At 44.6% G+C, this 18,589-nt stretch overlaps 1 protein-coding gene across 1 annotated transcript in view; it reads left to right on the forward strand.

Annotated features, from left to right (window-relative positions):
• The window catches only part of LOC124701985 (polyubiquitin 3-like), a 125,443-nt gene that overhangs the window by 78,759 nt on the left and 28,095 nt on the right, over window positions 1-18,589 (forward strand). The window contains exons 6-9 of the mRNA XM_047234083.1: window positions 8,530-8,633; window positions 8,757-8,883; window positions 14,839-14,942; window positions 15,055-15,178. Coding sequence (XP_047090039.1) covers window positions 8,530-8,633; window positions 8,757-8,883; window positions 14,839-14,942; window positions 15,055-15,178 — 459 coding nt within the window. The remainder of the gene's footprint in view (window positions 1-8,529; window positions 8,634-8,756; window positions 8,884-14,838; window positions 14,943-15,054; window positions 15,179-18,589) is intronic.

Consider the following 18,589-nt stretch of genomic DNA (forward strand, 5'->3'; position numbering starts at 1 on the left):
AAAAGAGATAAAATTCTGATGACGGAAACAGTATGGCCTTTCCAACTGTCCATGACCGCGGACGCGGCTATTCAAATAGGTTTACACTCTGCAGAGGTTGCACACTTGTGCCACAACATTTGATTACATCCGTCAGGGATAACCCCGAATCATCGTAACTCAGTACGCGGATCATCAACCGTTAACCTTTCACTTACACATCCTAGTATAGGCACCTCTCCCCATGAGCTTCGCCTCCCGGTGATAGCCAACTGTTATCCCGGGAAGCTGCACGAGGCTTGGCCGTACAATTCACCTCAATTCACGTCATTTCACTTTCAACGGAGGCAGCCTCGGCATAACCTCTATGACGCTTGTTTAGAGGGAACCCATACTAAGACACATAAATTTCCAGCTATGCCTTACCCATAATCAGGTATTGTGGGGGTACTCAAGAATTGGAATGGTATCACATCCAACTCAATCATCAGTTTTTAACCAGTTCACCAAGTCAAATTCATGTCATATTCACCTTCAAAATCTTTCAATGGAAATGACTCATCATTCCAAGGTTTTCACCATCATCATTTCACAAACACATGTTCCCATCTAGAGTAGTCAATTTTAATTTGGCACTAGCATCTAAGTATGAGGGGTGCTAAGTAACTTGCTTTGCTTCTAGGCTAAGTTTGATACTCTTGTACTAATCCAATACTAACCAAGTGAATCATAAATCAAAAAGTACTTTGATAAAACAAAAGTAATAAAGCTGGTAAAGTAAAACTTGGAAATAGGATGATGAACCTAAAATAAATGGGGTAATGCCTTGCTCATGGTGAGCTTTGCACTTTGCAAGAGTATTATCTTGCCTTGGTTGGGGAATTGGTCAAAGTTGTCTTCTTCTCCTTGGAAGTAGACCTCCTCCTCCTCTTGATACTCCTCGGTACTAGCGTCTAAAATACGAATACGGGGTATACAGTCATCATACCAAACTTATGTACTAAACTAAGCACACACATGAGTCACACAACTTAAGCTAGCATCACAAATTACTATTAAGTTGGTGGATTTGTTTTCTTATTTAAGAAAAATAATTTCCTCTCATATAATTAAGGTGTTACTTTTAATTCCTTAGAGAAATAATTTCCTCTCATTATCTTATTACAATTTAATTTCCTTCATGAAAGATATATGACCTAGGTTGACCAAAATCAACCTCTTCATACTCATCATTTAAGAAAATGATTTAAATGAGGCGTAGCACCTCATGCCATTTAATCCTAACATGGTAATGATTTAATATCATCAAACAAATCATATGAGAACCTATAGACCAGGGTCTCTATCTCATTTTGAAATTTTCATGACAAGATTTAAATGAGAGAGAAACTCACATGTGATTTTTAAATAGTTTTGGACAATATCATTGACTAGAAATAGCCATATAGTCCTTTAATTAAACTAGGCCATAAACATTCAGACTAAGCAGGGCATATTTTTGCAGAAACAATTAGTGCATGTGAAATGTGAGCTATAGGAGTTGGAATCAACTTAATAGCATTTGTGGTTGATTTTTAATAATTATTTGAAGTCACAAAAGTCCCTGCCTTGTTTATTTTGCTACTTTAATTCTACTCAGGATCTAAGGTTCAAACCGGTGGCATTGTGTAGATAAAACTCTAATCTTTCCAACAATATCAAGTTTGTAAAATTTGGCCGAGTAGATTTGTCCCTATTGAGTTTTAAACTTGGCATCAGATTGCAAAAATTATCTAAACTGGAAAATTCGAATTCAAACTAGTTGGGCTTGGCGGGAAACACTAACGGGCTAAGCAGCGCGAGAGGGAGTTGGGCCGGCCCAGCTTCGCAGCGGGCCAGCTAACAGCGTGGGGGCCACACATCAGTGGGAGTTAGCCAGCAAAACGGTACGCGCAACGCGAGCCGTGCGATTAGAAGGAGATTGCACGGTCGAGGTAGGTCGTCGTCTCCGACGGGAGATGAACTCACTGGCGGCGGCGGTAGGGGGTCGGCGAGCTCGTTGGAGCTCCGGCGGTCGTCGGAGGTGTGCGCAGCGACCTTGTCGTCGATGAGGAAGCGCCTGGTAGCAGTTGCGTTTCCTGGGGCGGCCTCCTTCTCCGGCGATCTTCGGCGACGGTGCGCGGCAGCGAGCTTGCAATTGAGGCTCTCTGGTGGCTAATCGAGCAAGGCGAGGTGGCTAGGCGGCTCAGGGAGAAGAGGGGAGGCGAGTGGCGTGCTCAATTTGAGGAGCGGAGGGCTCCTTTTATAGTGGCTTCGAGCAGCGGCGGGAGGTCACGGTGACGATGGTGTCTGCGCTCTCCCGTCAATCAACGGCGTGGGCGAGGGTACGGCATCGCGCAGACGGACTCAGGGAACGTCACTGTGAGCTCGGAATAGTTTTCGGTGGTCAAGAACAGTGGCGCGCGTCACGCGTCGATGGGGTACTGTGGCGGACGTTGTCGTCCTCCTCGACGGCGATAGGGCACGGGAAGGCTCGTGGCGGTGTCTGGCGACGTCCTGGTGCTGAGGCGAGGTGACACGCAGGCGCTGATGGCGAGGGGCAGGCTGAGGCGACGAGGCGCTGCGCGCTCTGGCGTGCTCTAGCGTAGCGACCATGCGCAGCATGGCGTCGCTGGAGCGTGCTGGGCGTGGCTGTGCTGGCGCGTGCAAGCGCGGTCTCGGTCAAGGAAGGGCACGAGCAGGTTCAGGGAGGTGAGAGGGGTCTGCTAGACATGGCAGGGCTTGGCTGAGGTGAGAGGTGAGGGAGAGGGCACGGGGTGGCCATGCCATGCCACGGCATGGTCATGCCCTTGTCATTTTGGTCAAGTGGAGGTGCTGGCAAGTGATGGAAAAGATGCTGGAGGGTGAGGTGATGCTCAAGGACAGCAGAGGTGGCCAGGGTTGGACCGGGTCCAAGCCCAAACCCAGCATGGGCATATTTTCTCCTCCTGTCTGCCAAGTGTTTGATTAAATGCCCGAAAGAAAAATATTTTTGAATTTTGAAAAGATTTTTGGTGGAGTGAAAAGATATAATGAGAGAAGTAGAATGGAGGTGGTGGTGGTCAAAAAGAAGTTGAAATGCAAAATCACATATTGCATACGATCTTACATATGTTTCATGGTCCCTACTTTACTTGCTCACCATTTGAAATTGAGGCAGAATTTTAGGTGATGGTTTTGGGCAAAGTTGTTCTCCTTGATGTTGTCTTGGATGAGGTGCAAAGAGTTGACAAAGTGTAGAAGGGAAATCTCTAAATATCAGGGCTCAAAGTGGGCATCAGGCTAAAAATGGCTCATGTGACCATAATTGCATGTGAGCTCAATTTTGATTCAAATTTGATTTGAATTGAGTTTCTTTGATTCCAAAAGTGTTAATAAGTGTTTAGTATCCATTTACAACCAATGGTGCAAACCAAAATGGTCTAGGTTAATAATTTGCAAAAATGGCATAAGCCCTATGTGAGTGTTGAGGTGAATTTTATATATTTCTTTTCTCTTTTCTTTTTCTTTGTCTTTGGATGATCAAGAGATCATGTTTAGGGTTTTAGTGTAAGTGTAATCACACAAGCAAGCATCATGGCAAAATGCACACTCAGATAATTAACCGCGTGATCTATATGCATAGCACTATATGATGATATAAAGTTTTTGTTGGTTCCAAATTTTGGGTTTTTGGGAAACTCTCTCTTTCTTTCTTTACTGAAAATTTGGGATGTTACACATAGCGTATGAAGCAATAAAAATATAGCGCATAGAGAGATGACTTGTTGCTTTGTTGATGAAGAGGGGATGCCGTGGGCATCCCCAAGCTTTGATGCTTGTACCTCTTGAATATATCTTGGGGTGCAGGGGCATCCCCAAGCTTGAGATTTTCTCCATTATTCATCTCATCACATCATTCTTCTCTCCCTACACTTGAAAACTTCCTTCATACAAAACTTCACACAATTCTCAATTAGCAGCATTAGTACAATCAAAATAAATAAATCCAATTGGGTTCAGTACTAACATATATCAAACATCTATTAAAGCATTAACTACTGTAGCAACCTTTTAAAAAGTTCTTTGATAAAAATAAATAAAAAAAGAGATTTAGGAGGCAAATGCAAATAGTGCAGAAATCTGTCAAAACAGAACAACAGGTAAAGATCGATTTTTTTAAATCCTCTATTGCTTATCTCGAAAAGTGGTAAAATAACGAAAGTTAGATAATAACCTGTGTCATATGCATAAAATATTACAGCTCAAAATTACGCTCTGGCTATTTTTACGAATTTTTATGGTAATAACACAGGATCTATTTTCAGGACAGCAACTTCCCAAATCTTACTTTCTTCCTATTAGGGGCTATTCTTGGCACAAAAACAAAATAAAAATGAGAAGGAGAGGTTATTACAGAGGTAATAACTTCGAAGACACAACATAAAAGAAAAATTACAGAAATAAAACAATGGGTTGTCTTCCATAAGCGCTTTTCTTTAACGCCTTTCAGCTAGGCTCCGTAGTTTAAGAAGATGCTCACATAAGAAATATGAGTTGAAGTAAAAGAGAGCATCAAGAAGCAAATATGAAACACATTTAAGTCTAAACTATTTCATATGCATAGGAATCTTGTACACAAATAAATTCACAAAGAACAAAGTGACAAACATAGGAAGATAAAACAGGAGTAACTTCAAAACTTTCAACATATAGAGATATGTTTTAGTACCATGAAAACTTCTACAACCATATTTTCATCTTTCATAATAACTTTCAGTAGCATCATGAATAAACTCAACAATATAACTGTCACATAAAACATTCTTATCATGAGCCACATGCATAAAATAATTATTACTCCCCACATAAACATAGTCATTATTATTAATTGTAGTTGGAGCAAATTCAACAAAATAGCTATCATTATTATTCTAATTACCATAATCATCAAATATAGGAGGCATATTATAATCATAATTAACTTTCTCCTCAATAGTAGGTGGACTGAAAATAACATAATCATCATTGTAATCATCATATATTGGAGGCATAGTATCATCATAGCAAATTTCCTCCTCAAAAGCTGGGGAACTAAAAAGATCATTTTCATAAAAACTAGGTTTCCCAAGCTTAGACTTTTCCATAGCATTAGCAATAATGGTGTTCAAAGAATTCATACCAATAACATTACTATTAGCATGCAAATAAAGTTCCATATGTTTTTTAATTTTCTCTTCAAACACCTCTGTCTTAACTCGAGATAAATACTATAAAGCTCTCTAATTTTGTTGTTCTTTTCCATTAAGCCTAACTAGTGAAAATTAAAAAAAGAAACAAAAAAGATGTAATTGCAGAATCTAAAGGAAATAACTTCGATCACTCACCAGTAACTAAAAGACTTAGTAACCAGAGGATGTGAGTACCTTTTACCATACCTCCCCGGCAACGGCGCCAGAAAAGAGCTTGATGTCTACGCAAGCTTCTATTCTTGTAGATATTGTTGGGCCTCCAAGTGCAGAGGTTTGTAGAACAGCAGCAAGTTTCCCTTAAGTGGATCACCCAAGGTTTATCAAACTCAGGTAGGTAGAGGTCAAAGATATCTCTCTAAAACAACTCTGCAATTACGATATAAGAAGTCTCTTGTGTCCCCAACACACCCAATACACTTGTCAGATGTATAGGTGTGCGTGCACTAGTTCGGCGAAGAGATAGTAAAATGCAAGTGATATGGATGAATATGAGTGGTGATAACAATCTGAAATAAATATGGTAGAAAGTAGACATGCAGTAAAACAACAAATAAACGGTGATTCGATGCTTGCAAACAAGGCCTAGGTATCATACTTTCACTAGTAGTCACTCTCATCAATTCGATATCATAAAGGAGTATAAATATAAACACTTCAATATGCTACTCTGAAAGACTCTCCGGCTGGATAACGAACACTAATCCACTACGTAGGTTTGCAAAAGCAAACCTTAAAAATGTATTCCCAAACACTAATGAACACCCCGCGCTGCACTTTGAGCGTTCATAGGCGGTACTAACACACCACAATTTCATAGAGACATCCAACTCAAACCATAATTTAGTGAACAAGTATTCTGTGAAATATAGCCTAAGAGACCCACATGGTGCACACACTCCACCTTTACACACGTGGGACAAGGAGTCTCCGGGGATCACATAAGTAAAATCCACTTGAATAGCATAACGACATCTAGATTACAAAGCCATGATCACATAAAGATCACACCATGGAAGAGAGAGATAAACCACATAGCTACCGGTAGAGCCCTCAGCCCCGGGGGAGAACTACTCCCTCCTCATTATGGGAATCAGCAACGGCAATGGAGATGGGGGTGGAGTCGATGGAGATGGCTCCGGGGGTAATTCCCCGTCCCGGCAGGGTGCAGGAACAGAGTCTTCTGTCCCCCGAATCTTGTCTGCGGCGGCGGCGGAGCTACGAAACTTTTCGTGGGCGGTATATTTAGGGTTTTTACGTCGGGAGCTTTATATAAGCGGAAGGCCGAGGTCGGTGTAGGCCTGGTGGCCCCAGACCACCCCTAGGCGTGGGGGCGTACCCAGCAAATGTAATAGCCCAAGGCGTTTGTTACTTTTCTTGTTGAAGCAGAGAGCCTTGTCCTAACAGACAAGGCCACGCCTAGGGTAGGTCTGGTCACCCTGTAGCCCTCCTCCGTCTCTTCTCTGGACTCCGTCTTCGCTCCACGAAAAATAGAAACTTTGACTTTTGTTTCGTCCAATTCCAAGAATATTTCCTGTGCAACTTTTCTGAAATATAAAAACAACAGAAAACATGGAACTGACACGGTTTCATCTTGTTAATAGGTTAGTTCCGAAAAATGTATGAAAGTGTCACGAAGTGTAAACAAAACATATAGCAATTGGTGTAAAACAGAGCATCAAAAATTATAGAAACGTTGCTAGTATTTTCCTGCTGGCGGCATGGCTGGGGCATGGTACGCCACCCCCTTCCGTGGAACCTATAGTGACCCGGCCCAACCCAAAATATGGGTGGCGTGGCCCATTGGACTGCCAGTTTCCGCGTGGTCCACACCCAAAAAATACCTCACTCGCTCCCTCTCCCTCTACCTCTCCCTCTCCCTCTCCCTCTCCCTCTCCCTCTCCTCTCTCTCTCTCTCTCTCTCTCTCTCTCTCTCTCTCTCTCTCTCTCTCTCTCTCTCTCTCTCTCTCTCTCTCTCTCTCTCTCTCTCTCTCTCTCTCTCTCTCTCTCTCTCTCTCTCTCTCTCTCTCTCTCTCTCTCTCGTTGGAGGGCGTCTCCTTCCTCCTGCCCTGCACCGCCCCATGGCAGGACCACCTGGTCTCCTCTTTTCTTTTTGCTCCACTGCCGGCTAGTTTTTGTCTCCACCACGAGCACGCGTGCAGTCTACTCCTACCTCGCGTGTATGTGGCCACGCATAAATGCTCAATAGCCTATGTTGCCTGCTCACGCTGGATAGATGGAAGGGTTGGTGAACACGGACGAGGCATGGGGACGAGGCCACGGTCATCAGCAATGTCGGCCGGAGGCTGGGAAGTAAACGGACAGTGGTGCTGATTGGTGCTACCTAGTGTAGATTCCTTTTGCAAGGCGAACATGGACAAGGAGGCGGAGCTTATGGAATCCTCAACTTCGTTTGGGGAGGCGTGGGGGTGGCAGCGTCCCTCTCTAAAGTCGGGCAACGCCACCGCTCCATGACGCATTTTCGTCTGCCTATGCTCGATCTCCGCTTCAGCTCGTCCAACGTAGGCTGCCAATGAAACACGACACCTTGTTCGTGCATCTTGTGCGTGGGCGGCATTGGCCGGGCTCGGCAGCCAGGATTTGATGCTCACGGGAGGAAGAAGAGAATGCAAAAGAATATGTGGGCTGACACGTGGGATCCACATCCAGCTCGGTAAATTGCACAGGTTTCTGCCACCTCATCGCTGACAAATGGGTCCGCACCGTCTTCCGGTGCCACCTCAACCTCCTCGGTGGGACCTGTTGTCAGTTTGAGTCACCTCAAATGGGTCCGCGTCGTCTCTCGGGTCGCGGCCTTGTGAACTGATGGATTTTGAGAATTTTCGCCATGAAGAGGTGGTTTTAGGCTAGTAAAAACTCCACCAGCAGTTACATAATGTATTTGGCCGCTGCGGCAACTTTTGGCTGTTGGCCGGACTGAGGATGAAAAGGTGCAAACACGCGCTGCCGCGGCGAGGTCCTGAAGCGATGCAGCTTGTACTCGACCGCCGACCGGCCTCGGCGGCTAGCACGTGAGCAAGCCGGAAGGAAAAACATGGGAGCGCATCGGATCGAATCCGATCGTTACTACCCTTTCGATCCTCCCTCGGTTCGGTAACTTGGCGGCCGCGCTACGTCCCGATCGAGTGGCCACCGTCCGCCTACATATACGACCGTGGTGCGCGCCCGCAACGGCGCCAGGCGCTCTTCTCTTCGTTTTCACCACCGTCGCCGATTCACGAACGAGTCACCATCACCTGACAAAGGGAGCAAAACCAGACAAAGGCATGGCGCAGTCGTTAAAGATGCAGATCTTCGCCAAGATGCCGACGGGGGAAACCATGACCCTCGAGGTCGAGAACAGCGACACCATTGCCGACGTCAAGGCCAAGATCCACGGCAATGAAGGTACGTTCCATATACATCAATCTCCACTACTCCTCGCGTCGCATTTGCATGACCGGCCATGGAGTCTCTGTTGAGGTCGAGAGGTTTACTCCTTCGTGACGTTTGTGTCGATCGTGGCCGCAGGCATCTCGCCGGACCAGCAGCGCCTCGTCTTCGCCGGGAAGCAGCTTGACGATGACTGTGCCCTGGCCGACTACAGCATCCACAAGGAGTCCACGATTCACCTCCTGCTTCGCCTCCCCGGCGGCGGGCCCTATCCGTATAGATACGACCCCAACCTCAGAACCCTCGCAGAGAAGTACAACTCACACAAGCTGATCTGCCGCAAGTACGCTATTCCTACACTAGCTTGTTGCATCGGCCCTAGCTAACAGTTTTAGCATGCCATCATTTTGGGCTTCAATTTTGTATTGGGTGTTTAATATCCCAACTCTTTTTTCGCGCTGCTCTTGCAGGTGCTATGCTCGGCTACCTCTGGGAGCTACCAACTGTCGCAAGAAGAAGTGTGGTTACAGCAACCAGGTGAGACTTAATTGTCCATGCCATGCTCGTCGCCTTTGATTCAGTCATCTTCTTTCGTTCATGATCTCATGTTTACGTTTGTCCCAATCTCCCATTTACAGCTGAGGCTAAAGAAGAGCTGGTACCTGAGGGGGTGGTGCAGGCACTAAAACGTCATGCGTCAGTGAATTATCTTCTCGGTGCTCATAGAGTCATGACAAAGTCATTGGAATTTGAAACTTCAGTTATCTGGTTATACATGTTCTTGCGGATGTTGAATACTACTTGAACATGTGAATTGCGTTGGTTGATTCATAGTTTTGTTGACGATTTGAACATGTTAAGTAAAAAACTTTGAATCAATGGAATACTACTACTCGAAATCCAATGGATTGATTTCCACACGCCTCAGTTCCATAAGAATAGTAAAACATCCACTCCGACCTCTTTATACACGTATTTGTATAAGATCATCTAGAAGATATAATGAGATATTCACATAAATATATGAAATGTGATATTTAAGTTTTCATGAAAATATATGTGTTTCAGTGAAAAGGTGAATAGTTGGAAAAATGTTATTTGTCAACCGGCTAATGCATCAACTGGTTTTAATGTGCGTCTCTCTCCTCCCATATGACTCTTCTTCATGCGTGCACCCCTGGCTGGCCACTGCACCACCCCGCACAACCGACACCGACATTGTCATTGCTCCCGCTCACGATTTGAGGCTGCTACGGAAAGAATATGGAGGGTGAGGTAGAGGGGGTGAATAAATTTTACTTTTCCTTTCAGAAGTTTCAAACTGCGGAGATAAAAAAACTGTGTCTAACAACTAAGTGAAACAACCTACATGATTCAATAATATACTTCAAAGCTGGTTATCACAAAGGTATACAATAAATAAAAATGCCCAAATATAAGTAATTGAACCACGCGGAGATGAAGATGTATTTGATGTTCAGTTCCTTGGCTTCTCTTTGAGTCTTTTCTACGAACTTACGAAGGATGAGCTCAATCACTGGTAGGCGTTATGCTGACTTCTAAACCCTCACAAATGAACTTTTAGGAAGCACAAATACACTACCCAAAAGCTTCGAGCCGACCTAGATCGGCTCGGGTTTCCCAACAAAACCAAAAGCAACAAGTAACTTGAATAACTTACGGGGTATATCACTATTTGGGTTGGTGGGTTTTTAGATCTCGCTCTCCTCTACCGATTCGTCAAATGAATTTGAATATGGGTCGAGGAATTATGAGCATTGAGGTGCTCAACAATAGGAGTCACTACAAGAAAGTTGCCATAGCCGATGAAGTTAAAGTCGTGCGTGGTTGCTGATGCACCATGGCCAACGATTTTTGCTCCGTGGTGCATGTAAAAACTTTTTTTCTCGTTTTTGAGGCCACCTAGCCAGACGAAAACGTGAAAAACGTCGCGTATGGTGGCCCGGAACGGGTGCACGATGAATTCTCGGGTGCGCCGGCCGAGTCAACGCAAATCCGCACTGCCCAGGGATGTAGGGCCCAGATGGCAACCTCTCTAGCATTATTTTTTCTCGATCGCGCCATCTCGTTCAACGCTCTTTGATCGAGCCGTTTACGATGCAGGATCATGGGTCCCGCATGTCATCTTCTATGAACGAATTTTTTTTCTTTAATTGGATTTTTTTGACCCCCTGATTTCTTGCTACTTCCTTTTTCTTTTGAACCCGTGCCGCCTTGGAAACGTTGAGACCGCTGCTGCAAAATGGGACCCGTATGTCATCCTCTATGTACAATCAAGTTTCTTTTCTTGGATTTTTTTTTACCCCCTGATTTCTGGCTGCTTCCTTTTTCTTTTGATCCTGTGCCGCCTTGGAAACGTTGAGACCACTGATGCAAAATGGGACTCGCATATCATCCTCTATGTACAATCAAGTTTTTTTTTCTTGAAGTTATTTTTGGCACCTGGTATTCGCTCACTTGACTTTTTCTTTCGATCCTGTGCCAGTTTGGAAATGTTGAGACCGCTGCTGCAAAATGGCACCCGCATGTCATCCTCTATGTATATTCAAGTTTCTTTTCTTGGATTTTTTGACCCCCTAATTTCTGGTTACTTCCTTTTTCTTTCGATCTCATGCCGCCTTTGGAAACGTTGAGATCGCTGCTGCAAAATGGGACTCGCATGTCATCCTCTATGTACAATCAAATTTCTTTTCTTGGATTGTTTTTTGACCCCCTGATATTTGGTTACTTGTGTTTTTCTTTTGATCATGTGTCGCCTTGGAAACGTTGAGACCGCTGCTGCAAAATGGGACCCACATGTCATCCTCTATGTACAATCGAGTTTATTTTCTTGGAGTTATTTTTGGCACCTGATATTTGGTCACTTGTCTTTTTTCTTTTGATCTCGTGCCGTCTCTAAAACGTTCATACCGCTGCTACAAAATGGGACCCGCATGTCATCCTCTATGTACAATCAAGTTTTCTTTTCTTGGATTATTTTTGGCACCTAATATTTGGTCACTTGCCTTTTTCTTTCGATCTCATGGCACCTTTCAAATGTTGACTCCTCTGCTGCAAAAGGGGAAAACCCGCATGTCATCCTCTATGTACAATAAAAGTTTTTTTTCTTGGATTAATTTTGGCTGCTAATATTTGGCACTTGCCTTTTTCTTTCAATCTCATGCCACCTTTCAAACGTTGAGCCTGCTGCAAAATGGGACTCGCATGTCATCTTCTATGTACAAAAAATAAAGTTTTTTTCTTGGATTATTTTTAGCATCTGATATTTGGTCACTTGCTTTTTTCTTTCGATCTCATACCGCCTTTAAAACGTTGAGGAAGCTACTGACTCATGAATCCCACATGTCATCCTCTATGTACAATAAAAAATCTCTTTATTGGAGTTATTTTTTAAAACTCTATCGCTCAAAGATCTTCAAGTTGACAGAATAAATCATGAAACTTTTCAGAATTTTAATAATTTAAACTCTTATTTTTTATTTTTTTTTCAAAATACAGCGCTCCATGCAGGTATGGAGTGATCAAGATTTTTCACACAGGGTACGGCAGTTTCAAAAATTGCAACCCCCAATAATACAAAAGAAATACGTAGAATTTCCCTGTTTTTTCTTGTGAATCATATGATCCATGTTGCATTAGAAAAGGGGCCAAAAGTGAATGAGTTGCCCGTGTGTAGTTATTGGGCATTATCGTCCGAGTAAGTAGGCCCACGTCAATTACCATGTAGACGGCAACCGAAAAGGGAAAATTTTGGCCCAAGCGAGGAAAGTCGTAATTTTTTTTGACCCCCTTATTTTTGGTCATTTGCCTTTTTCTTTCAAAAAATTCCATGCCGTCTTTCAAAAAATCTCTGCACTGCTCGTTCCCTCACCACATCCCTCTCGCTAACCCTCAAAATAAAGAAAAAAGGCACCGCTCACCAGACCGGCCCGAGCCCTATCCCCTCACGTGCATGTCTTTCCTCTCCCTGGTTCCTCTCGTTCTTGGCTGCTTGAAGAAATCGCGCAGCGCCGGTCGAGCTTGCAGGTGGCAGCAGCGGTGGAGCAAGCAGGAGGGGGCGGCGGCAGACCAAGTAGGCGGGGGCGGAGGAGCAAGAAGTTGGGAGCAGCGCTGGAGCAAGCAGGTGGCGACGGCGGCGCGCATGTAGGCAGCGGCGGCGGCGAGCGGGCATGCAGCAGTGGCGGCGGGTGGGCAGGCAGGCAGCGGTGGGGGCGGGCGGGCGCGCTGGCAGCAATGGCTGTTGGCGACAGGGAACCACGTTTCTCTAGCATGGAGACCCCAAAAAAATTTGCAGGAAATCATGGAGACCCCAACAGTAACGAAATGCTGCCAGGTGATTATATATTTGCACTGCTAATTGTTGGAAATACAAACGAATTGCTACCAAAATTTTGATTATGTTACAACTCACAAACGAGGTAATCTCACCTAGCATAGCAAAGAGGTGAGCTGAACCAAATTCTAGCCATTTCATTCCAGTTTTTTGGCCTCAACCGAACACAAAACGGAACCATTTCATTACACTTTTTTGGAGCATCTCTAACAGAGTCTGTATTAGTCCGAACCGAAAAAACGGAGTTCAGTCTCCCGAAAAACGATTTGAGAGCGCATTTGGACACGGCGCAGAACGGAAACTGTAAACCCAAACCGAACTCGAGAAAATCAAACGACGCGGGAAAACAAGTTTCGTGATCGAAGTCGATTTCAGCCGATCACGCTGGATTCGATCATAATTCACACTAAATAGTGGCAAAATACAACCGCATTGCACCTAAATTAGTACTACGGACCTATTTAGACTAAAAATTAAGATTCCCGGCGACTTTTACTGTCACCGGGCGGCGGCGGAGGGTTTTTCGACGCCACCGGTTGCTAGGCGACGGCGAGGGCCGCCAGCTCGATGGTGGCCGCGCCGGAGGCGCTCCCGCAGAGCAGCGGCGGTCTGTCTGCGTCGTCGTCCCCGCTGGGGGCAATGGCGGCAGCGGCGGGCTGCACCCGCCGTCAGCGAGGGGCTCCTCCGCTTCCCCAGCCGCCTCCGCCGCCGTAGCCGCTGCAGCCGCCGCCGCAGCCGCCTCCGCGCGCCGTCGGAGCGTGCCCGCCATTACGGCCGGCCACTTGCGGCCGGCCCGCTTCCATGCGCCGTCCGAGCGCGCCCGCCTGCCGCGCTCCGTCTCCGCCCGTACGCCCGGCGGATGGCGAATTGCCCTTCCGGCGCCGGATCGGCCGCCGCCCCTACCCACGGGTCTTGCCCTTGTCATTTCGGACGGCGGGGTGGTGGCCGTAGCGGCGGAGCGGAGGCCGAGCGCCCGGGATTGCTCGTCGGAGGCGGCGGCGGGCTACGGCGGCGGGAGGGGAGCGGCGGGAGGGGAGTAGGGTTTCCGAACCGAACTCCCCTCCGCGAACCCTTTTAATAGGGGCCGCGCGGTGAGTTTCTCGGGCCCCTGAACTTCCAGTTCGGGCCGGCCCATCTTTTCGGGCTCTGATCTGCGCGCATTTCAGCCCGAACCCGTAAATCCGCCGAAAAAGTTCGGTTCCGGCGGGATTTACGGGCTCTGTTAGAGTTGCTCTTATCCCAACCGAACACAAGAATGGAACCAACCCATTCTAGTGAAATGAAACCATAACATCCCGTTCCACTTCATTCCAGTTTTTTGGCCTCAACCGAACACAAAACTGAACCATTTCATTACATTTTTTTATCCTAACCGAACACAAGAATGGAACCAACCCATTCTAGTGAAATGAAACCATAACATCCCGTTCCACTTCGTTCCTGAACAGAACACACCCTTCAACTCATTGTGTGTCCGGTGTCCCTGTTGTATCCCGCCATCGTCGCTCGCGACACGAAGAGCAGCGGAGACGCCGCTTGTCCTGAAAACACGCGCTGCCGCGGCGAGGTCCAGAAAGCACGTGAGCAAGCCGGAAGGAAAAACATTGGAGCGCATCGGAATCGAATTCGATCGTTACTTCCCTTTCGATCCTCCCTCGGTTCGGTAACTTAGCGGCCGCGCTACGTCCCGATCGAGTGGCCACCGTCCGCCTATATATAAGACCGTGGTGCGCACCCGCAACAGCGCCACGGCGCGCGCTCTTCTCTTCGATTGTTCGATTTCACCACCGTCGCCGATTCACGAACGAGTCACCATCACCGGACAAAGGGAGCAAAACCAGACAAAGGCATGGCGCAGTCGTTAAAGATGCAGATCTTCGCGAAGATGCCGACGGGGGAAACCATGACCCTCGAGGTCGAGAACAGCGACACCATCGCCGACGTCAAGGCCAAGATCCAGGGCAAGGAAGGTACGTTCCATATACACCAATCTTTCCATTACGCCTCGCGTCGCATTTGCATGACCGGCCATGCATGGAGTCTCTGTTGAGGTTGAGACGTTTCTGTCGATCGTGGCCGCAGGCATCTCGCCGGACCAGCAGCGCCTCGTCTTCGCCGGGAAGCAGCTTGACGACGACCGTGCCCTGGCCGACTACAGCATCCACAAGGAGTCCACGATTCACCTCCTGCTTCGCCTCCCCGGCGGCGGGCGCTATCCGTGTCCGTGGTCATACGAGCCCAACCTCAGAACCCTCGCAGAAAAGTACAACTCACACAAGTTGATCTGCCGCAAGTACGGTATTCCTACACTAGCTTGTTGCATCGGCCCTAGCTAACAGTTTTAGCATGGACGGATCTAGGGAGCAAACGCGGGCTGGATAGTACGCCCCAGCCCTCACCCAGAAAAGGAAAGTCCACACCATCCCGCTATTCTATTTTTGGTAATTCATCCCGGTCCGGTTTGGGTAGGCACCTGCCGCGTTCCACCCAACCCGATGCACGTGCACCACACAGGAAACATCATGTCCCATACCTATCCGGTTCCCACCAATTGCTTGGCTGATTACACCATAAAAAATCTGGTTCCCAAAAACGAGAATATGTGCCATCATTTGAACTAGTCATTTAAAACGAGATATTGTACTAGTTGTACCACCTACACATAATCTGACAAAAAACATCGAAATAACCAGCTGTATTTGAGCTCGTCATTTAAGACTCACTCCAAAAACAGTTGGGTGATCTTAAAAAAAGGCTGTTATTGCTAGCTTAGTGCAAATTTGACAATTCTTGTCGTTTCTCCTTATTGATCTCCACTTGTATATCCTCCGGCATGTCTGAAAACAGAATTGCAACATGACAGAAAAGTTATACTCCGTACTACAACTTATTGAAAATACAACTGAGCAGGGAAATAAAAACCACAAGACTTCCTCAGAAATATGCAACAGCTTAGTAGGATCCATCAATGAATTTACTTTATAACGGAAAGCAATTTAAAATGGGGATAAAAAAATGCCATGTCAGGCAGGAATAACACAAAATAGTGGACACCCATCCAGCCAAATAAAAGTATAGAACAATAGGTAACCTAATTAAAATAGCTCAGCAAGTTAATCTTATGATTCCATTTCATATATTTGACACAAATAATAACTACGATATCTCACCGGATCAGCAACTTAACAGTAACCCTGTGTGCAACAACATTGTATATACAACTTGACATTAAAATAATACAAAATTAGAAGCAAGGTCGGGGTTTCACTACAATTATTTTCACGCCAGAAAAACACTGATATCTTGCCCAATCGGCAACTTAACAACCAATAGGCAACTCAAGAGAAACTGCTAGAGAATTTAACTATAAGGCTCCGGTGGTGCCATTTTCATATAAACAACTAGTACAATATCTCACCGGATCAACAACTTAGCAGTAACCAGTGTGCAACTTAGCAGCAACCTATATGCAACTTGATAAATAAATTAGGCAACATATCTCTACACTTGCTAGTGGTATTAATCACACTAGGTTTACGCTTTAAGAAATCACCACACGCAAACGAACCACTTTGCAAATGGATGAGGGCACAAAGACCACCACTATCGTGTCACATATGGTGGTACTAAGTTAAGCGATAAAGTATGATACCAAATCAAAGTTGATATGTGCAGAGGAGAAGATCCAGGAGACCAAGTTGAATTTCATGAGGACACCCTTCCTGCTCCTGACCTCGACTGGTTTTGGCAGACATGAAGAACCACCCACCGCTTCCGTTGGTAACAAGCATGCATAGCGGAGAACATGCACCTGGAAAGTTTCTGGAAACAAGATCACAAACAAGAGCAAACTTAGTGGGTAGAAACCTGCAACTTACTTGTATGCTACGTACAACAAGAGAACAAGCATTACACATCCAGTTTTGTAGAATAAATTCTAGGTTTTCTTTTTAAGTAGTTAAATGTTGTAAAAGCAAACTTAATAGCATGGAGTAGCAACTTAACTTTGTTGACAGAAACAACTTAGGTATGTTGCAAAAGCAACTTCATATATGTCGTGAAACTTAATTAACTATTGTAAAATAAAACTTAATAGCATGGAGTAGCAACTTAAGTTTGTTGAAAGAAACAACTTAACTATGTTGCAAAAGCAACTTAATATATGTTGTGAAACTTAACTAACTGTTGTAAAACCAAACTTAGTAGCATGGAGTAGCAACTTAACTTTGTTGAAACAAACAACTTAGCTATGTTGCAAAAGAACCTTAATAGGTAACTTATTCAGTCAGATGATTACTTGGTAAACCAGAACACAACAATAGCCCCTAAGTTTATTGGATAACGTGGAAAAACAACTTGAGAGGGACGGTAAGCAACTAAATGAGATGGAATAAGCAACTTAATTAAAGGTATGAGCAACCAAATTGGCAGGGGTCATCAACATATCTAAAAGAGACTACAACTCTTCTATTGTGAAAACTTAACTAAACATGATATTGCGGAAAAACAAAACTTGATAAAAACCGAGCAGTAAAACAATAATTAAAGGTATGAACAATTAATTTTCCAGGGATAAACTAAAAGAGACCAAAAACTCAATACTATTGTGAAAAATTAATTAAACATGGATGTTGCAGCAAAACATAAATCAATACAACTGAGCAGTAAACAACTTAATTTAAGGTATGAGCAACTTAATTACTGAGAAGAAACAACTTAACTAAAAGTGAGTAGCAACTCTACTATAAAAGAAGAACCGTGGGGCATTAGTGAGTAGCAACTCTACCAAAAAAGCCCATGCATATCAGAAACATGGGACTAAGCAACCGGATTATTGACCTGGAACTTCTCATATGTATGGCCAGTAAATTACATTCCAGAAAAAATGGTTGTTGTACATCCAACTCATCTCTGAAGGACAACTTAATTTCTATGAAAAATAACTTAGTGAGATGGCAAAAAGCAACTTAATTAAATCAGCATACTAATTAGGTATGTCAAATAAAACAACTTAGTTAGAATCGGTATATAACTGACGGGGAAAACAAAAAAAAACAACTTAGTTTAAAATCTAGTGTACAACTTAATCTTCATGAGAAAAAAACTTAGTGAGATGAAAAAAGTAACTCAATTAAATCACTATGCTACTTAGGGGCATTTGATTATAAAACAAAACTTAAATTGAATCAGTATGCTACTTCGGGGGTATTTGAACAACCACTAGGTAAGTTAATTTGCAGCCTGCAATTTGCAACATAGTGCGTTGGAGGCTAATAATCTAGGCAACATGAATAACTTTTAGTAGGCATCAAAGTGGATAATTTATTCTCCATAGAAATATATAGCAGCTAACTCAGCATAATGAAAATCAACATAGCGCATGAATGAGAGTGTATGCAAAAGTAACTTAAGAACAATCTTTCTGAATAAAAATTGTGTGTATGCTAGTTAAGACATGAAGTAACAAAATAATGGATCCATAAGCAACTTAGAAGACATGCCTCGATGAAACCCTACCTGAGCACTTAACCACCTCAATATGAAGTACTGTGTTAAGCATCAAATATCTAATCTCACACTAAACATAGTAGATTTTTTTTGTGAGAACAAAAATGAA

Source organism: Lolium rigidum, chromosome 3 (genome assembly GCF_022539505.1).
Source record: "Lolium rigidum isolate FL_2022 chromosome 3, APGP_CSIRO_Lrig_0.1, whole genome shotgun sequence".
NCBI classification, from domain to species: Eukaryota; Viridiplantae; Streptophyta; class Magnoliopsida; order Poales; family Poaceae; genus Lolium; species Lolium rigidum.